The sequence below is a fragment of the Ostrea edulis genome, chromosome 8, assembly GCF_947568905.1.
Source record: "Ostrea edulis chromosome 8, xbOstEdul1.1, whole genome shotgun sequence".
Taxonomy (NCBI): domain Eukaryota; kingdom Metazoa; phylum Mollusca; class Bivalvia; order Ostreida; family Ostreidae; genus Ostrea; species Ostrea edulis.
The window spans coordinates 21,774,345-21,797,848 of NC_079171.1; the positions used below are offsets into that span (position 1 = coordinate 21,774,345).

The window sequence follows — 23,504 nt, forward strand, 5'->3', positions numbered from 1 at the left end:
TCCTGCATTCTTATTGTTTACATAGGAAGTACATGTGCATTATGGGTAATCAAATGATTAGCAAGTGGTTAACTCGGTTAACACAGTGTTAACTAATCAGTGTGTTAAATTGCTTTCGAAAAACAGAATTTAACCATTGTGTTAGCTAATCACTTGATTAGGAGTTAACACTGCGTTAAACTTAACCACTGTGTTAAAGTTAACCAGCTTTCGAAAAACCGGGCCCTGATATATAATAATTGCAGGCTGTAATCATGGATTGAAACACTGATTCATCAATGATTATGTGCAGGAGAGTGAGATACTAGTCACTCTCCAACATGCTCCATATAGACTCCATTCAATGCACCATAGAGGGATTAAATATCACCATTTATTAAAACTGTTCTTTCATTCATTATATATGAATAAATTCTTATTAATAAAAACACTATGTACATGTATCATTATTCAATAAAGTTTTTAATATCTTCTAATTTTTCTGAATGGTGACGAGAAACGATTCGTAAATATGTATAGTCTATATGCGATTTATTACTGATCTGCTTGAAAATAGACCTTAATTATATCTATCCCAAATATTCTACTGAAAAAAGTATGAAAATTATCTATGTATATGCTATAGTTCACATTATTAGAATACCCAAATACATATAAATATTACAGGTATCTAACATTAATACTTATATATATATTTTTTTCAAACTTTGCATTTTTAAAGTAAAATCAAAGTTTGAGGGTCACTTACAGCCTTCACAGTACCTTTTGTATCTGCATCGAGGCAACTCATTATATACTTCATACCTTCAGACTAGACCTCAAGGTCATAAAGGATTTTCAAAATAGTTTCGGTATCTACAAGTATCTCTGTACCATTTAAGTACATACTCCCCATCCTTAGTTCAGACCATGCAATCACTCAATGTCTATTTACACTACTAAAATAATTCCTCGTTAATATCTTTCAGGAGCAACACCTTGTTAAGTCTCAGAAATTATTCCATGTAGTACTTGAATGTATAGGAAAGCAATAATCAATATTTTGTATAACATACAATAATTTCCCCCCGAAACAAACCGTATTATAAATGTCTATCAATCCGCGAACAAAAGATTTTCGCATTTGAAGTCACATCATGATGTCACACGAGTCTCATTTATAAGAGAATTCCATTATAACTAACGAATGTGCTACACGGGCAGATGAAAACAACCTATGGTCTCGCGCGGAAGTGGAGAAAATGAAAGAAACGTATCCGTAAATAGTATTTATCCGGAATGCTAAGTGCACAATGGCGGCAAAAACAAACGAAACGGAGCAGATGAATGAAAAGAATTTTTTCTTCCATAATTTTATATCAAAAAGATTTGTATTTACTTTAAAGAATAAAATATACGAAATTTAATCTCTTATTTGTATCACAACCCCATTATACTGAACTTATCGTTATATTTGGGTTTGACTCATGACGTCATCGGGTTATTGTCAATGCCACAAAACATGAATATGGCGATGAGCTGCACTCTTATTTTCAACGTTCTTGTAAGTATACCAGTAAGCTTTCTATAATCTATAAATCAGGACAGTGAATATGTGTTACTCCTTCTTGTCCAACCCCAAACTATTTAGCAACATAATATTTATTCATTTGAGATGTACAACGTAGTTAGACATACAGAAGGGGGCGGGATAGTGTTATGTTGGAAGTGGGAGGGATGCGCCGTTGAATTAGATACATGTATGTTGAAACAAATATATAATAATGTAATATGGAATAAAATCTACCTCAATTTGTTTATATTCTGTAATATATATGTAATGCTCTCTCTCTCTCTCTCTCTCTCTCTCTCTCTCTCTCTCTCTATCTCTCTCTCTCTCTCTCTTCTATGATACTCTATTCACAGGTGCTTGTTTGATATTAAACTTTAAAAGCTATACTACAGTGTATATAATAAAAAAAGGTATCTACTTTTTTCAGGACCAAAACATGCTAGTATATGGCTTGCAAAGTTTACCAAACAAAGAGTGACTGAATATATGTTGTATATATATATATTTATTGTATTCTTTATTATATCCTATCATATTCTGTATTATTCTATCAGACAGGGTGCAGGGATTTATCTAGGTTGTTTTTACTACCTGTAAAAGGTACCTGTCCCCTTTGGTAACAAATGGATATTTCCCCTTCCACGGATAAAAAATCCCCTTCATTTGTAAAAACTTCACAAAATTGTATGATAATTTTTTATGAAAAATCATTTTTATATATTATAAATCATTTTCTGTAATTGTCAGACTCTTACAATTTAGATAAAATGAGTAATCAATCAATTTATATGGCTGTAATAATCTGTGGATATTATATTCCATGGATGTTCCCCATCCCATGGAAGATCATTACTGCATTCTCAAAAATTCCCCATAAATATAAAATGGATAGTAACATCTAATTGCTGGATAAAACCCTGGGGTATAAAGGAATGTAAACATGATTCGATCTATGTAACACATGTACAAATGAATAAATAATTGTAGATAACGAGTGCTAATAATGATAATACACTTATATGGGATTTAATATTGGGAGCTGTATGTTTTGTTTTATTTTTCAGGTGTACATACTGAGCTTGGCAGTTGCAGTATGTATTCAGGGATAGATCATGACTACTTTATTTTTTCAGTAAGTGTAATTATAATTACTTGGAAGGGATTTCAGTAATGTTAGAATTATATCATTGATATTGACAGACACTATTTGAATTCAATTTAACCACCATCATTCCTAAATATTATTTTATTGCATAAATTAATGATGTATTCCTATTCACAGGAAAATAGGCCACAAATTCCAATCCCTGGTAGTGAAGAGTTTTTACATTTAAATGACAACTTGACGACAACAGAATCTAATGTCACACAAGAAATTAATGTAAGCAGTGTTTACGTTATGGATTATCTAAAAATAATAACATTTATTAATGTACATGTATTACTATTGATAATGTTTTAATACATGTGATATTTCTGGAAAAAATCAATAACCGCTATTAAGAAGATGGGATACCCAAATAAAAATTAATACCTACTAAATATAAATTTAAAGAATGAATTTGCAGGATGTTTCTTTTGTCGATAAAGATTATATGAAGCTCTATAGATAAATATCTGTAAAATTACAGCTTGATAGTATTGTGTTGGAAGAAGTTTCCTTGAACATGAAGGAGGTAAGTTATTTCAAAGACAGTATCATGTATCAACCATATCATTAACTAACATGAACTGCATGTTTGTGACCTTGACCTCGGAGTTTTACCAAACTTTCAAAACTGTAATGGAAACGTGAACCTTGCTCATAACTGTTGATTGATCAGACTCTCATAGTTTATATATGCATTCATTTTGAAAACACCTTCCTTTTGATAACAAATTGTTGACCTTGTGGCCGTGTACATGCATCATGGTTATTCAATGACCCTTTGAGTCTAGATTGGGGCAGGAATATAGGTTCAACATTTTTCATGGAATAAAGATATTTCAAAAATCTTTTAAAAATAACAGTAACTGAACAACGTACAGCAAGGCCAATTTGACTCATGTGAGCAATGTGGCCTATTGACCCTCTTCTTTTTCTAATAATTGCAGTTTACTTAGTTGCTTTCCAACGGAGATGTGGGTATAGCAACTTGTGTATCACATGCAATTTTAATGATTCAACCCATTTATTGTACGTCTTAACTATTATATATTACAATGTATCTGTTTTATTTTACTGGCATTCGTCTTTTTATATGTAGGCTGATGATTTTAATGCAGTGTTAAAGGAAAGCATCAATGTTGACTTGGAAGTTGAACAACAAAGTAGGTATTTTACATCGTTTGGTCTACAGAGAAATCCCATAATAGGAGATGGTAACTGTCTTTTCCGGGTAATTAGTTTTTCCCTTTATAGTCATCAAAATAACCCTCTTCAACTCCGAAATCTGGCTGTGGATACACTTAGAGGTAATGTAGGTTTATTTCAAAATTATTTTCTTGAAGACAGAGGTACCCCTGAGGAGCAAATTAATGTGTTAAGTCAGCCTAATACTTATGCAGGCCAGGAGTCTATTTTAGCTTTGAATATAAATATACTGGTAACGTTTGGCAGTGACACACTTGACAACCCAGTCACTACTTATGAAAATACATTTTCTGATGGTAAGCAACCTCAACAAACCATCCATATTGTGTGGCGGCGAGCAGGTGGAGGTAATTATGAATCTCTGACAGAGAAAGGATCTGTAGACCTACCCAGATCAGATTCTGTAAGAATTGAAGGTCAAGGTCATGGTGGTAATACAAGGCCATTGCATGCAAACTTTTCAAGGCCTGTGGATATGGAAAAATTTATGAAGAAATCACCTACGGCAACATCTACACTGCACTCATATGTAAAGTCTGAGGACAACATCAATATTCAGACCGAGGGAAGCAATACATTGCTGTGCCCAAAATGTAAAATATCTCTTAAATCAAGAGCTAATTTAAAGAAACATATGAATAACTTCCATTCGGATAAGTGTGTTTCTCATACAAGCAATCCAAGATTAAGCTTCAGGCATGCATGATATCTACATGTCAAATGAAGTTCCAATCAGTAGACTAACTTCTGGAACATGCTATCAACGAACATAATGCTGATATAAAAATAGGTCATCATAGTGTTGACAATTTAGATCAGTTTTCAGATTTTCGCAGTAAGGAGGAACTGTCATCTAATACAAGGTTTGTGCGGAGGTCTCGTCCCCAAGTTAACAAGAAAGGAGAAAAGACGTATTCATTAGTATGTCATCGTAATGGACCGGTAAGATCTCACCAACCAAAGGGAGTGCAGGTCAAGACATCACGAAAAAACAAAAAAGGTCATTGCCAAATTAGCAGATTGTGTCCTGCACGGCTATCTATATGTGAAAGGTGCGATGGGAAAGTTACAGCTAAGTATGTAAAATCCCATACTCATTCCTTGTTATTTGAACAATGTAAGTACTTACCTATTCCTGATAGTTTAAAGTAAGAAATTCTTAATATGCTTGCGCTCAAAATTCCGATTACAAATATCATGGAGAAAGTTCGAGAACACTTTAGTGACAGGAATAGCAGGGATAATTTAGATGATTTAAAATATTATCATCTTATAGACAGAAAAACTCTCCATGGGTTAAAAAGAAAACTAGCAGATGCAACTGTTATTCAAGACAGCAATGATGCTTTGTCCACATCTTTAAAGGTGGAGGCTTTGAGTCAGGAATCCTTTAATTCAGTTTTATTATTTAATCAACAGGGAAATGAAGATCCTTCCAAAAGACTCAACAAAGAAGATTTCATTTTGGCCATCATGACAAAGCAACAACTGGAAATGTATAAGAAATTTGCAAGCAGAATTGTATGCATGGATTCCACCCACAAAACAAACAGCTATTCCTTTAAGCTTGTGACACTTATGGTAGCTGATGAATTTCGGAAAGGTTATCCTATAGCATTTTGCATATCAAATAGAGAGGATGAAACAGTAATGAATCTCTTTTTGTCTTCAGTTAAGGCTCTCTCTCCTGAAACCAAAGTCAATGTTATTATGACTGACGATGACAATGCAGGATGGAATGCTGCACAATCAGTTATGGCGGTAATCTTCAGCACTTCTTATGTATCTGGCATATTCAAAGGTCTTGGGTTAAAAATATTCATTAATCATTTTAAAAATGATGTGCAGAAGACAGAAGTTTATTGTTACTTATGTGTAATGATGCAAGCAAAGTCTGAGTGTGATTTTCATAAATACAAAGATATATTGGTATCAAAACTTCTCACAAAAAATCCTGGTTTCTTAAAGTACCTGTCAGATTATTACTTTAATCGCCCAGAGAAATGGTCATTGTGTTTTAGAAAAGGAACTGAATATGACAATGTCAATACCAATATGTTTGTGGAAAGTTTCCACAATCAACTGAAAACTATTTACTTTTCAGGACAGCGCAATAGGCGTACAGATGTATTATTAGACACATTGCTAAAGATAGAGAATGACCACTTCATTAAACACTTGCAACGTGTTTCATTCAATAATCCTACTAATGAGGATATCAATGTTAAGGATAGATATAACAAAGGGTTAGAAATAGACAATACCAGGATTAACAAATAACTACTTCTTTGTTTTCATTAGAATCTGGAAATGAGATCTACACTATATAAGTGATGCTAGACAATTGTGATCAAGGACATTGTTACACCAAGTGCAAGAGTTTGCCATGCATTAATCTTTGTTACCATATGTATAAATGCAGTTGTAATGATTATAATAACAGTCATATATGTAAACATGTCCACAAGATTCATTCTAGTTCTAGGAACTTGGACAGAAATAACAATGAGGATTCTGAAGATGACCTTCATTTGTCCCATTCAGAGTATAAACCTGCACAACCTGAAAGGAATTCATCACAAAGCCAAATTGATCATGTCAACAGTCTATTGAATGAGTTGGGTCAACAAGTTACAAATAGACATGTTAAGCAATACAGGCTAACAACAATAATAAAGTCCTTGGAAAGTTTAATTTCAGGAAACAAAGCCTGCATGACCCTACAACATGACACTTCTAGGAAGCTGAAGGTCACTGAAAAGATAGCTGGGAATGCGAATAATATCTTGCAACCCAGATTTCACTCCACCGACAAGAAAAAGGACAGATCACGAAAAACACCACTGAAGAGGCCAACAGAAGATTATCAAGGACATTATAATCTGTCATTTTTTGTACAAACGCCAGTGTTCGTCAATCGAGGTAAATTGCAGGCTAGTTGTGTATTGATCATGACGTCATGGGATATGAAAGATAAACGTCACGTCATATGAAAGATAAAAATATCTTTCATACCTTTCTTTCATAGAATATACGTATCTTACATACGTAGATATGAGAGAAATAGCATATCATTAATAGAATCAGTGTTGTTTTAAAGATGTATTTAGTATTTTTCTGTTTAAAATTGCTTAAATTCATGCTACCCTTAATATATGTTAGGTGGAATTAATTATACTCTCGCGTAAAATACTCGAATATGATTGGTCGGAAAGTATTTGAAAAAAAGCAAACAAACATATTGTTACCCTCCGATAACAGATATCACGTGGTTCAGGGTGATAGTAACTATAGACGAGTGATATTTAACAAAATAGCACATACATGAAATCCATTCGCGTACGGTTCACCGAAAACTGTTAGATGACGTCATTTTCAAAAGCTTCTTTAATAAGCACGAATAACCGCAACGATATACGAAATATCGTATGTGATGATAGTGATTGATCAAATGCTAACAAACGTAAGTTTTTCTGCCTTGCTGTTTATATAACATTCAGTATAATAAAAAAGATATTTCATGTTGCTGTGGGCAACTTTGAAATGTTTCGACCATCGATAAAACATTGTTAACCGAGGCGGGGTGAAGATTGTCAATATTACTATCAACCATATGAAATATTTATATAATGTTCATCACTGAGAGATATCACTGTGAATAGTGGAGTGAGTACATGAAAGGTGAAAATAACGAACAGTGATCAGTATCATATCTCTATAAGTAATGCAAAATAGATGGTTGAGCAAACACGGACCCTTAGTCAAACCAGAGGTGGGATCAGGTGCCTAAGAGGAGTAAGCATCCCCTTTGGACCGGTCACACCCGACGTGAGCCCTATATCCTGATTGCTGAACTAGATCGTTATCACGACCATAGAATTTGCAAAATGCTGACATCAATCGAGACTGTTGAAACCCCCGTACCATCAACTTGTTTGTCAGTAGCTTACCTCGATTTAAAAACTGACAATACGGAGAACCAGCTATTGTGTATCGAACCAGTTGAGATATATAAACACCATATGTATGTGATAATGGAATATTGCTACATAAATATGGGAAGTTGACGATGGAGATACTGAAATCATACAGATGAATTGTCAGTTTGCCGTTAATGTCTATTTTCAATAAAATATCTAAGTATGAAGCAGAAGTGGACGACTCCGTGGTATCTACATATATTTGAACAGCTATTCGTGTCCTCTGTATTGTACCCTTACTTTTATTGCAGGAGGGATTTGTCCACCCATCTTTACACCCACCGGGACACACACCGTCTCTCTTCTTACAGGGTAGTCCGTCAGCGCAGTGACCACTACAATTATTCAGGCAGTAGAGTCCATAATGTCCGTCATCACACTCTGAAATTAAACGCAACATTAATGATTCTCACTATTCTGAAACCAAATTATTAGCAATAGTCATCGAAATATACCTTGGTTACATTTCCATTCATTTGTATGTTTCCAGCCTGGTTCGCAATGGCCATTACGACATGAACCATTAACGTGCTCACATGCCTTGTTTCCCTGACAATGTCCACATGAACCAACACAGTTTGATCCGTATAATCCTTTCTCGCAGGCTACAATAAAACAATGCAAATAAGTGTAGAGCAATTCGATACAGCTTACTAATGAGATGTACATAATTATGGTATTTCAACTATTTGCAATGAAGTATTCCGAACGGTCATTCAATTATTCATTTTGTATGGCAAATGAAATACGATACTTTATTTACATAGCAAACTAATTTGATAACAGTCATTTAAAGAATCCTGCAAATATTTGTTTCATATCACAGTTTTATATTGTACAAACTTTTCTACTGGCAGAGAAGAAGCACCGATTACTCTCTTTACTAAATCTATGATCATTGATGGTGGTAATTTATTTTCATTAGATAAACGAGCCAGGATGTTTCAATTTCTTGTTGAGTTTACGTTTTGCGTTAAACGACAATTCATCTTGATTTAATTCCATTACAACTCAAATATTGAGGCTATACAGCGATCATGACTAGTACGCATACAAAGTAGAAGACTACAACTTACATAAACTATTGAAGAATTGATACAGTTTGCAATTATTATATCTTGACTCTTGGAAACAAAATATCTAACAGATGAATCAGACGTTGAATTATCGAAAAATGTCCATTGTTGTTGACATCAAAGGTGAAACTAACGAACAATAATCAATATCATAAACCCCATAATATTGTATTCCATTAGATAATATCCCATTGTATTAAGTATCTTTCATCTTTTAGAAATATTTTTATAATAACTCATGTAAAATGCTATTATCAGTTTATCTTCCGTTTGGGGTCCAACAATAATCTGTCCTTGGATCTAAATTATGTTGCCTTTTTCAAGGTCAGTTGCAAAAAGCTGTCGTCGTCATGATTTTAAATATCACTGCTATGGGGATGACACACAAGTGTACATGGCGATAAGACCACGCGACAAGTAGGAAAACTATTCCATTAGACTCGAAAGGTGTCTACAAGATATTGAAAATTGGATGTCGAGCAATCTTCTCAAACTCAACGAGGAAAATATGGAATTACTTTCTCATCAAAACCCCAATCGAAAGATGCCCATAAGCTACAAAGGGATATAACATCATAAACGGTGTAACTTCGGTTCGTAATCTTGCAGTCTTCTTTGACCTGCTCCGTATTATGGAAAGTCAACTTCCTGCTGTTATTGTCACCAAATGATGCAACTACCACGTCAGTGCCATTGGAGAAAACCGTTGCTTTATATCTACGGACGTAAAAAACTGATGGATTCTATAAGTACTGCAAGACTTGACCGGAAACAGTCTACTTTTTAAAGATAAACAAAGGGATCATGAGTCAATTTCAGAGGGTTCAAAACAACTTGACCCGCCTCATTAAAATACACAAGAAGATATATCATATCACAACTAGACCAGTTTTGGCAGTTAAGTTGTGATCGAAGTACAAAATTCTAGCGTATGCATATTCATCGCTACACGTAAATGCTCCGAATTATCTTTAGGACCTAACCTCCCGTGCAGGAACAATACTTTTCACTCCGCTCTGAAGGAAACTTGAGACTTTTACAACCACGAGTGCTTACTAAAACCTATAGTAAAAAATCAGTTTTGTTACGGAAAGTTCATGGAACAGTCTTCCTCTGCATACCTGACACTTAGAATCAGTCTTGTGTGTTCACAATCATTTGAAAACGCACTCTTATAGACTAGCTTACATGTAATTCTAATATCATTCTTTGCACTGTCATTGGGATATAGATGCTACTATTTTTTATCAAGATTATTTATTGTATCTAAATTTGTTACTCTAACACTTTTGATTGTAAGGGCTATATTTACCTTTCGTTAAAGATTTTCATTTGGTAATTTTGTTTTTAAATAATACATATTACATGTATGTAAATTCCTTTTAGTGTTTCTCCACGTTTGTAAAGCGCCTAGAGTAATATTAACAATGATAGCTTTCATTCATATGTCGATTTGATATATCCTTGTGAGCTCGAAATAAAGGACACCACAGAGTCGTCCACTTCTGCTTCATACTTAGATATTTTATTAAAAGTAGACATTAACAGTAAACTGACAACTCAACTGTATGCCAAACGGGATGATTTCAGCTACTCCATCGTCAACTTCCCATATTTATGTAGCAATATTCCATTATCACCTGCATATGGTGTTTATATATCTCAACTAATTCGAAATGCAAGGGCTTGTTCTGGGTATAGTCAGTTTTTAAATTGAGGTAAGCTACTGACAAACAAGTTGATGGTACAGGGATTTCAACAGTCTCGATTGAAGTCAGCATTTCGCAAATTCTATGGTCGTTATAACGATCTAGTTCGTCAATACGACCTCGCATAGGGTCTGACGTGTTTCATACCAATTGTTAAGCCGTTCTTGCCACACTGATTTTGACTGCGGATAACTCCATTTACCTGATCAGGATATGGGGCTCACGGCAGGTGTGACCGGTCAACAGGGGATGCTTACTCCTCCTAGGCACCTGATCTCACCTCTGGTGTGTCCAGGGGTCCGTGTTTGCCCAACTATCTATTTTGTATTGTTTGTAGGAGTTATGAGATTGATCACTGTTCCTTATCTTCACCTTGCATTCTACACTGTGTCTTATATGGCGTAAGATAAATTATCTATTATTGTTATAATCATTATCGTTATAAATTATAAACAAAAAAGTTATTTGTATTTTCAACAAAAATATAATTATTTTGAATATGACATAACATTGTGCTGTGTATATGTCATTTTTTCATTATTTCTTGGCTAGAGAGATAGTTTATTCACAGTAAAACATCACAACAAGACGAGTTCTGGTTATAGACCAAAACCGAAAAGCTATGGAGATATTAAATAAGAGTGGTTAGAGCATCGCGCTCAAAATCACACGACCTCTCATCTCTGTCGGCGCGGGTTCGAATCCCGCTCGCGCCGGTAAGTGAGAAAGTTTCCCAGTTTACTTTCGGAAGGTCGGTGGTCTTTTCCCAGGTACATTGTATCTAGGTTCTCCCTTCCACCAATAACAACTGGGCGCCACCAGATAACTGAAAAATTGTTGAGTGTGGCGGAAAACATATATATACTCGAGCTCCACATAAATCAATTTGTAGAGTTGAATGCATGACGGGGAAAATGTTATAAGATAATATCAACGATGATTTATTTTCTTTATGTTCAAAGGGAACACACATTCCAACAACATTATATTGTTGTTCAGAGATCACAGATATGATGTACTTAGTATAATAAAATTCCAAATGATTTCATTTACACACATTTGAAATCTCACGGCATCATAAAGATAATTGCATCATTTTAGATGAATGGAAGGTGGAATTGAGTAGCCGTTTACAACTTTACTTGTTATAAAATATAGAAAAAATCTGAAGAACTCGTATGTTTATGTTATACCCTTATTGCAGGCAGGGGGTTGGTAGCCTGGTTTTAAACACTGACACTGTCCACTTATTTCGTCACAACGGCCTCCACAGTCATCGCATCTGATACACTTTTCGCCGAAATGTTTTTCTGGACATCCTGTATGGTAATGATCAGAAACAAATATCATAGACAATTTTTTATGCTGAATAAAGCACGATCAGAATTGTGTATGTTATTTGAATAGAGGATGTCTACATTAATGATTCAAATCCATGAGGAAACCTTATGATGTTTTATATATCTCTCTTAAAAGGAAAATCCATAAAACAATGGGGCCAGAGATAAGGAAATTTTAATAGTTCAACCCTGGGAAAACCTTATGATTGTATATATATCTCTCTGAAGGAAGTTAGCTCCTGAGCTTCTTAGAACAACTGCGCAGAATTCTACGACTAAGTCTTTACTAGTTGAATGCGAATACTCAGGGGCGAATCAGGGAATTGTGGATAGGGGGCACAACTTTATGAGGCAGGGAATTTGCGGGCTGCCTTGAGGTCCCAAGTGAGTCCATGACAGAGACTTGGCCTGGAGGTTATAAAACTTTTTTGAGCACGTTTTCAATACTCAAACTCGAACTCTGTGCTCTAAATCGTAATCATACTCAAACGTCAAGGTTATAAAACTTTTATAAAATCATTCTAATGCTCAAATGGAGTACATGCTCAAGATTTGTCCAGTATGTTTTGAGCTTACTCAGCGTTGTACTCAAAACAAATATGGCTGAGTTTGAATATGAGTACGGTAAAAGTTTTATAACCTCCAGGCCTGGTCGGGGCCAGGGGGGGGGGGGGGCTCCTGGGTTTTATAGATTTGATAGGGCTTGAAATATGTCTCCTATATAGCCATTTTCACTATTTTCTGTTGTTTTTAATGAAGAGAAATTAATAAAATGACGCAAATCTTAAGGCTTGATGGGAAAGCAATTTAAGTTCTCCCAATAGAAGTAATTCAATAAATCAAAATATTTTGTGATTTATTTCTCCGAGAGTGAAAATAAAAATATTGCTTCCTTTCTCGTTTACAATTTTTCTAAACAATATACCATGATATACCTGAAATTGTAAATTTTTAGGGGGTGGGGGAGTGGGGCGCCGGCTGTCCCCCTTATATCCGCCATTGATACTATTGGAGCAAATATATTACACATCTATTACTGAACCCTATCAACTATTCAAATAGGGGTTGGCATTGACTATATTTTGTGGTGGAAGGATTGCTTAATCAAAAAGTTCTAAATCTGCATGTCACAGTTTATTTTTCATCGCATATACCTTATATTTTTATATTCCAATACGTATATATATATATATATATTAGTGACCAATTATTTATATATATATATATATATATATATATATATATATATATATATAATTGGTCACTAATCCCGTTGACAGGCTCCCCCTAAAATCCAGACTGATGACCTATATTTTGTCTTATGATTTTTAAGATTTTCCCTCCTCTCATACTTTACTATTGTACAGGGAAATTTTCCCATTTTAGTTTGAGATTACGAATTTTTCACTGCCTACTATTGAAACACCCCGTCGAAAATGAAAGTTGGTGACCGAATATTTTTTCATCGATATTACTTCAGGAGCATGCCTCCATTCCTTTTACAAGTAGTCAGCCCTACAAGTCTATTAAATTTTACAGCGAGTTTCAAACACTATTTTTATGGTGTTTTTTTTAATCCCATTCAATGTGGATTTTGCAGATATATTTTCAAAAGAGTTTTAAATGTTACAAAACTCAGGTTCAAACCTGTTTAAGTTAAACCCTTACCGTATATCTCCACTTCACAAATTTCAAGAAACACCCCACCGTTATTGTCTTTCTTTGTATAGAACCAAACATATCGGGCCGCTCCCCGGCAATCTATCTCTAACACGGCAGGCAGAGTTTGGTTTCCAGGATCCTGGTAACAGATGTCACTGAAGACAGATGTAATCGTGTTTGTCAGGCGGATGGAAAATCCCCGTAATCTCTCTGTATTACGTCCTGGATCTAATAGTTATAAGATTGATAAGGATTATTTTTTTTATGACAGTAAGTCCTTCTTTTAAACAGTCCTAATTGTTTTGAAAGAACGGATAAGATTCAACATGTTCTTCCTATAGAAAACATGGTATGAGTTTTTTTTATGTCACATTCACATGTTTCATACCCCCCCCCCCCTTCTCCCTAACAATAAGTTCGTGCTTTGCTCCAAAGCCGTGGTTTCATTTTGCTACACGTGTTAGTACGATATAGAACTCTCACTGCTAGATCTAGAGAGGGGTGTATCGTAGATCTAATTTGTCAGATTTTATCTGATTTTTCTTACCTTCGTATCTAAATGAAACACATGGGATGTAAACATCAAACTTTCAAGCCACCAGTATATTTTTCAGTAGCATACTTTCATTATTAGATAATATTGATTCAAATTAAGAGAAATAAAAATTACAGCGGAGTAGCTGAGACTGAAAATCTGTTCGCAAAATTGCAAAATGTCACTCCAGAATATCTTTGTGTTTAAGAAATAACGGTAAGTAATGTTCGTTCCTATTGGTATGTATAAAATCTCGAGCCTTCTACATTAAATTACACTGTAAACATACATACTGAAAATGAAATTATTCACATCTCCAGAGACTAATGGTAATAACACACAGCATCATTATTAGAACCTCTTTCTTAACAAATATGCTCTTGATTTGTATTGACAACTAGTTATTTCAGAACTTATGAAGCCCATTAAGCACGTGTATTGTAAATGAAGTTATATAGATTACTCTATAAATTCTATTTGAAGGCGCAATAATAACTGGTGATTTAACTGATTACCTACCAGTGTTTCTATACCATAGTTTAACCGATTTCAGATTGTAGATCCCTCCTAAGTCAACTCTGAGCCACGCCTCTGTTTTTCCGCCTGCTGTGTGCATGCAGTACGTGTAAGGCCTTTGTCTCCTGTCTCCGTCCACTGTCTTGTTTGGATACCCTCCCCATCCTACAGAACTACTCACAGCCTCCGTAACTCCGGGCCTCACCAACTGATCTACTCAAGAAAATAATCACTATTTCTGAGCAATAACGCTAAGTACTGTTCAAACTCATTGTTTTCAAGATTTTCTAAGATGTGAAAATGTACAAAGTAAACGTAAACTTACCGTAGGACTGTACGTAAATGAAATAGCTGACTTGGATGTACAGAAACGCGGACGACTTCATCTTTGATGACACGAAAACCACTATTCAACAAGGAAGAAGTTTGTTTATTTTCATTTGATGACACTATGTCCACTTCATAATTTTTGTGAATATCATACAATTATCTTCCTGTTTTATCGTTTTCATTCACAGGCACACTACCATAAATGATGATATTTTTCTAGCACAAATGTTCTCTCCAAAATAAATTGATTAGAATTTTTAAAGAAAATTTCTTTTATCCGAATAGATACTTTAAGACTCTAGATTGACTTGTTTCATTTCAACTTGAAAACCTCCATCATTGTTAAAACTACTTCATGATTTATCTTCTTGCTTCCTGTCTGGAGACTTGAAGAGAAATTATTTTCTCGCACACAACTGTACATTACATCTTTGATATGAATCGTCCTTTAAGATTAACTAATCACTGTACTGACCTAAGTGCTTAACTTCTCTTAAGCTTCCTAAACAAAATGTCTCATATCCGTAGATAATGAAATGTTTTTAATGGCAACACTTTTCAAACCTTAATTTTACTAATATGTATTATACAATAATCCCTCTACTGATAAGGAAGTAAAATACAGTGGATTCTTTTTGATAACTGCTATGTACAGACTAGTTGTTAAATATCCATCATACATAACAGCATCGGATAAACAAAATGTAAAGAAAGTATATATATATATATATATATATATATATATATATATATATATATACTAAAAAAAAACATTAAAACACTTTTCGAAATACTTCAGCCGTTTCACCAGCCTTCATCAGTCGTGTTTATTAAAATGTATAGCAACTAACGTTGAACAACGTATTATGACGTCACAATGTAGATACATCTGAAAGGCAACGTCATGTATCAAAATTGCGCCAAAACATCTGAAAAATTGCGAGAGCTACTGTAATAACCTTTTAAATCATACCTGTAAGTGCACTCTAACTGGTGTAAAGTAAATTCTTGCATATACATAAACATATATGTTTTTAAAAAAAAATATTTTAAATAGATAGTACACATATACTACACCCAAAATGTTCATTAAGATAGTTTATAGACAGTAATGTTCCCTTTTGTTTATACCAACTGGTATATATATATATATATATATATATATATATATATATATATATATAATATGATATACCATACAGGTATGCAAACACACGAAAATCAGCACACACAAATGCAAGATATAGCGTAAAGTAAACCATGTCACACATATAGCGGTGAGTATAACTAAGAAGCATCAGGATAAATCAACAGAAAAAACAGACATAAATGTAAAGCATTAAGAAAAACAACGTACCAAAAATGATTAAAGACTTAGCAAGTAAATAAAATAAGAAGGAGCTATACATCGGCCAGGTTAATAATATGGCAAATGTATTTTCTCTGAGTAAAAGGCACGCGATAGAGACAGATCCAAGGTACAAAAACCAAAAAATACCATATAAGTAAGTTACAGACAAGGGACCACATCGCTAAGCTGAATTACCTTGGCCCTGCTGATGTTCAGCTGTTGTGAATATTTAACATTCTGTATTCCGCTAAAAAATAGCACTGAATTATTTTCCAAACCTAATATCTAAGGGTTACTACAAAACCTTTATACAGGGTCCAAAAATCAGGTTTGAAATGTAATGGTGTACCATATAGTTGGTTGGTTAGTCGCATATTATGTAGTATTTCGTTCGATAATTTTTCACTCATATGGAGACCATTGCCGATGAAGGGCTGCACATTTAGGCTTATGTTCGACGATTACGGCCTTTGAGCAGTGAGGGGTCTGCATTGTGCGAGACTTGTGACACAGGACCTCAATTGTTGTGGTCTTATCCGAGGGACCGCCCATGTTCGCCTCTTACAAAAAGCAAGAGGTACTGAAGACTTATTCTAACTCGGACACCCTTTTGATATAGATATTAAGAAGCAACAGATAGCCTTTTACAGAAATTGTAAATTTCATGATACAAGGCTTTTGGTTCCAGAGTAGGTTCAAAATATATTAAGCTAAATTTTAACTGTGATGATTCAACAAAAGTATAAAACAAGATGTGCTCTTACAACTTCAATACCATCACAAGTACATACACTGTAGCTGCAGAACTGTAGCTCTCCGAAAAAAAAAATATACAGACTGGTCTCTCAACATAATTTTTTCGGAGAGCTACAGTTCTGCAGCTACATACACTGATGAAAGGCTTCACATAATATAATACGTGTATTAACATTAAAAGATATGACTAATTTGGACCAATTCTAGAGTCAAAACCCTGGGTTGTGAAATTCACCATTTTTTGTACATCTTTTTCTGCTATGACTTATTAGTATGCATTTTAGATTTTATACAGTATCAGCAAACTTACACATAAACACTATACACTAAGTTTGGCCACACCCTGAGGTCAACGGGGAACATGAAATTTACAATTTTGGTAGCTTTCCTGCTTTACATCTTAATGCATTTAGTTTTTCTTTACCATGTGCAGTTCTAGATGGGCGTGACAATAATTGTAAAACAGATTCTCCAATGGCTTTATATCCCTATAAAACAACAAACCATCTTATTGTTTTAGTGAATTATCTGGATACAATACATACATGTATATCTTAAAGTAAATTTCTTTCATCATTAAATTTATTATCGTTAAAAAAAAATCGTTTGCTGTTAGTAATACTTCATCACATGTTTCAAGGCTGTTTATCTTCCAAAAGATAAGGAAAAGGGCACGTGCTTCACCCCCTGTTCATTTCGGACGCTGACCTGAAAGCATTGTATAGCAGTAAGCACCCTACCATTACCATCACTGAGCTATGTAGACTTCGGGTTTTAGAGGTATTTATGGTGGGTAGAAACAAACGATGTTAAAATATTGTTTTATGTTAATATAATTCCTACCGTTCCGATAGCAGCATATCAATTCGCTTGATCGAGCGTACACATTTCTCATAGATTTCAAGGAAACAGCTTTTACTTTTGTTTTCAGTCAGCAATCGCAATGAAAGATTGACATCATAGTATCGCAACCCAAACTCACTTTTATTGAAACAATACACCAACTAGTTAGTGATATGACGATTCAAGAGTGTTATTTTCACAGTTTTCGGCGTGAAGAGGCACTGTTTTCTGGAGATGATAGTGTAGAATACATGTAATGTTGATATCATTACTGCTGATATTCTGCTTCATACTTAGATATTTTATTGAAAGTACACATTAACGACAAACTAACAACTCAACTGTATGACAAACGGGATGATTTCAGCTTCTCCATCGTCAACTTCCCTTATTTATGTAGCAATATTCCATTATCACCTGCATATGGTGTTTATATATCTCAACTGATTCGATATGCAAGAGCTTGTTCTGGGTATAGTCAGTTTTTAAATCGAGGTAAACTACTGACAAACAAGTTGATGGTACAGGGATTTCAACAGTCTCGATTGAAGTCAGCATTTCGCAAATTCTATGGTCGTTATAACGATCTAGTTCGTCAATACGACCTCGCATAGGGTCAAATGGTGTCTGACGTGTTTCATACCGATTGTTAAGCCGTTCTTGCCACACTGATTTTGACTGCGGATAACTCCGTTTACCTGATCAGGATATGGGGCTCAGGGCGGGTGTGATCGGTCAACAGGGGATGCTTACTCCTCCTAGGCACCTGATCCCACCTCTGGTGTGTCCAGGGGTCCGTGTTTGCCCAACTATCTATTTTGTATTGCTTGTAGGAGTTATGAGATTGATCACTGTTCGTTATCTTCACCTTGCATACTAGTTATTGGTAAGGGAAGTAATTACATGTCATTTAAAAGAGGTATACTATTAGTCAAACTCTATTTGTCATTTGGGAAACATTCACGTGAGTAATGATGTCTTGCAAGGAAACAATAAATCTCATCATTATTTATTTAATGTGTATGAAATAATTCCTATAGGATATACATTTGATACCGAAACTTTGAATAACACCGATATAGCGAATATAAACACATGTATAACATAATATAAAAGTCTCCACATATTCCATGGAATGCAATAATCTAAATATATCAATATACTAGAAACATGGTTACAAAACGTCATATACTATAGATGCATCGATGTATCTTCTCTTAGTTCCCGATTTGCTTCTTGAACACCGCGTTACACACATTAGCACAGAGCGATTTACACATGAATCCAGAGGTCCCGGGGCCCCCCTCTGAAAGAAAAATGTTGCATCATTTTGAAAACATTGTCATGGTTGGTAGTTTTGATTAAATGATACATTTTATGACCTTTCAATTCTAGAACATTATGTTACAAGAAATGTCCGTTAGACTGCTTGTTGACTTTACATACAAGTATAAACTACTATATATTGACCGGTCTGTCAGTCAGTCTACTCCACTTATGTATATGACCTAGAGTTTGTTTCGTGGACTGTGGATCATGAGTTCGATCCCCGCTCGCGTCATGTTCACACTACAACTAAGACGAAGGTAGTGATTGCCCCTTGACCAAACGCTCGGCATTTAGAAGAGGGAGAGTGAGAGGTCTTTCGGATGTGACCTTGAAACGAAAGTTTCGTGTTGTGGCAGCCACTGTTATGTTAGGGAACCTAAGATGGACCTGAGCGCTAAGCATAGGTTTAAATTTATGGTATTTCAACTACTGTTGGTGAGGTCTCAATATGAGTAAAAAATTCTCGAAGGGGTGTAAAACAAAGAAATAAACAAAACTTTAGTCTATCTTTCTGTATTTTACACGTGTAGAAGTACACATTTCCTTACGACAATGTGTTTTTTATTTTTATCATGTGAACTCATTATGTGTATTTTTGAAAATCAATTCATATATTTTACATTTTGCATATCTTATGTTCTACGTATCTTACAATCGAGATACATATTGTACTTCATGGATGAAGTCATCATTACAGTGAAAGGTGAAATATGTTTTATCTACAGAGGACTTATACCATGTCATGATGTCAATGTTCCCGAAACAAAAATCAGACGTAATAATTCTTCCTTGAACAGGGAAATACCAACTATTTTTATCATGATTTCTAAAAAAAAAAAAATGGCACCAACCTGTGTCACACTTCCTCTCCTGATATCCGGGTTTACATGAGCCAGGACAGGTTCCGTTGATGTGGTTACACGGTTCGTTGTCTGCACAATAACCACACATTTCCATGCAAGCTCTCCCATAAAATCCATGACTGCATTCTAAAGATTACATTTATCAACTTTGGAGAATATTGGTATATTTTATGAATATGAACCATTGTTAATCAAACAATTAAAATGAATCATTATTATTTAAACAATTAAAATGATCATATACCAAAACAATCTGATCTCTCAAAAAACACAACTAATCAGATTGATACGAACATATTCTATGCTTCCATTGTTTATAAACAAACTGTATGAAAAAAACCATAAAATCAACTAGACACTTTATTCCTTTGATTGATCTATAAAGATGGAATAGAGATAGTTTACCTCTTACTCTTAAGAAAGGACAGAGAAAATTATAGCTACACGCACGTGGAGAAAAGTCACATAATCCTAAAGCCAATCCATTTCTTATTTCGCATCCTAAGATTCTAAACTTCTATGGATTAATTCCGAGATTATACACTTACCTTGATTTACCCTGAGATTATACACTAACGAGGGTTTACTCTGAGATTATAAACTTTAGTGGATTAACTCACCCTAGTTTTACACTGAATGGCTCCCTACGATATCGATTGGAAATTATTTAGAATGTATAATAAAGAGTAATATCGATCATAGTTGATGGTACAATACAAATTACGGTATGGCTGATATCATGGAATATATTGTTTTGTACAACAGAAAATGTGCATGTCTGGAATTATCAACCGCTCACATGAAAGGTAAAGAGAGCGAGCAGTGATCAATCTCATAACACCTATAAACAATACAGATTGGAGAGTTGGGCAAACATGGACCACTGAATTTACCAGAAGTGGGATAAGGTGCCTAGGAGGAGTAAGCATCCCCTGTCAACCGGTGTTGTACAGTAGCCTTTTCCCGGCAAAATGACTATATAGTAAATCTACTCTCTTTTCTTTCCGGTTACGTTTACGGCGGACCATTCCCATACATATTATTTCTATTCTGAAATTAATCCTTTTCTGGCTATTCATTTCTTTTATATCCTAAATGGAGAGTTATTTCCGACTTCCCTTGATTGGGATTTCTGAAAATATATATTATTCAACAAACATTTCATTGAGTCGAATGTTATGTAAATCAACCATATATTTATAATGTAAAATCAGAATAGTCCGTGCTTGTAAAACAGCACCTACATATATGTACTTAGGTAACTCAGAATTTGTTAGTTAAACAGATAAGTATATATCGTACGGGGAATCAAAATTGTCTCTCACCATTTGATTAACACAAAAACGTTTTCATACAGATAGTGGAGTAAAACTTAAATTCGACAACTGTCCATTTGTCTACCCCTGATCCCAAATTTCCGCTACTAAGCATCAACACAATTTCTCGATAGACATGATTCTAAACACCTCATCAAAGGAAAGTAATATTTTTCCATTAAATTAGAGGTGAACTCATTTTCTCCCTAGACATGGTTCTAAACACCTCATCAAGGGAAAGTGGGATTTTTCAATTAAATTGGAGGTTTTTGAGAGGAACTCCCCCAACTGTTCTAAGGTCATTGGTGGATTAACAGATGTGAACATGTTATCGATATAATCGTAACTATTCCAGTTGGTGCAATTGCCAGCTGTACCGCCGTGAGACATATATCCTGAAATATCCGGTAATGAAAACAAAATGATAAGAAATACTCACTATACCACATAAATTGTACTCCTGTCTATGAACTTATCTCACTACAAGACTGGTATCAAATTATCACCATTAGCTTGACTTTTAAATGAAAATAGGGGTGGTTCTAACATTTAGTTTGACATTGAAAAAAGAACTCTGAGTCCACGCATATAATTGTAGCTGCTTTTACTAAAACGGTATTACCGTGAACATGAATAGGGACAACATTGTTTTGTTTTGATGGCAAGTTGAAAGTGAGTATTGTTTTACAGTGCTAATATCGATAATACAAAAATGTGAATTAGTTCAGGTGTAATTGTTACAAAAAAACCTCGATAAAAGGAGCATTTCAATTAAGAAAAGAAGTTACAGGAAAAGCGTATTAAATCTACTTGAGATGCTACTTCAGAATGACCTACTTTCGTTGCAATAAGAATTTGTACATCCATTCACACAACCTCCAGGGCAAAAACCGTCTGTTTTACTACACGGTAATCCATGAGCGCAGTACCCACTCCAAATCACCACACAATTATATCCAAAAGTTCCGTCATCGCACTCTGAAATCAAAGTCACATTTACATGTATACTGAAAAGGCAAAGGTTGTTGAGATGCATAATTGAAGAGACGTTGATCACCAAATATTGTATGTTATATATTTTGTTGTGGAGAAGCATTCTCTCACAAGAGGGCGCGTTACGCAAGCTTCACATACACCTCTGTCAACGCTTGGAATCACGTGACAATATAATCACATGATATAAACAATAATTCTCGGTTTCCTTTCCGTTTAAAAGTTCTGATAACAGGTGATGATATCAGGCTCTTTTCATAGCCCACTGGTACTTTAATCAGTACATATTTACTGTTTAACTGTTTGTCTCTTATTTAACAAGTTTTATCGTATTTTTACAGCCTTTGTTTACTTTTGATTTTATGTTTACATTCAAATCTTCACCACGTGGATGTCCTACATTGATACGCATATTACGACGTAGTTCCAGAAAAGGCCTTTTTTTAACAATTTACAGTAAGAATCAATTTAATTGCACCAAAAACATTTCATAGTATGACTAAATATTTAGTCGAAAACATAAATGTTGAATATTAAAAACTTTTACAAGATTTATGTAAAAAACCGTTGACTGAGGTGTAGTGCGAGGAGCGCACGGAACTCTGGGTAGAGAATAGTGGAGCTGACACACCGTAAAAAGTCACATTCCAGAACAGGTCTCCAATGGTATGAATATATATAAAGATCTTAATAACTCAAAATGTGCGACACATCACGAACAGCTGTTATTGTCTTTAACTAAGTAAAACATGAAAATACGACAATAAGAAGGCATAACCCATAATTCTGTTTGATGAAGAATTTTCAGCCAATGCACTGATTTGTTTTCTTATAGTTTCTATCAAATATCGTAAATGAAGACAATTTTGTATTGGGTAAAAATGAAGGTTTTCCTAAGTAGTGTGCATCTATAATACAATAATGTGAAATATTTCAGGTTTAATTGATAAAAATAAAGCCTTGACCTACTTTTGTTGCAATAAGAATTTGTCCATCCATT

General features: G+C 34.6%; 1 protein-coding gene across 1 annotated transcript in view; it reads right to left on the reverse strand.

The window, feature by feature from the left end:
• LOC130049630 (multiple epidermal growth factor-like domains protein 10) overlaps positions 1-15,129 on the reverse strand; it is a 52,845-nt gene extending 37,716 nt beyond the window's left edge. Inside the window, exons 1-6 of the mRNA XM_056147498.1 lie at positions 15,049-15,129; positions 14,727-14,936; positions 13,679-13,900; positions 11,864-11,989; positions 8,341-8,490; positions 8,126-8,266 (exon numbers count right to left, since the gene is read on the reverse strand). Coding sequence (XP_056003473.1) covers positions 8,126-8,266; positions 8,341-8,490; positions 11,864-11,989; positions 13,679-13,900; positions 14,727-14,936; positions 15,049-15,109 — 910 coding nt within the window. The 5' untranslated portion in view covers positions 15,110-15,129. The remainder of the gene's footprint in view (positions 1-8,125; positions 8,267-8,340; positions 8,491-11,863; positions 11,990-13,678; positions 13,901-14,726; positions 14,937-15,048) is intronic.
• Between the last annotated feature and the right edge of the window lie 8,375 nt (positions 15,130-23,504).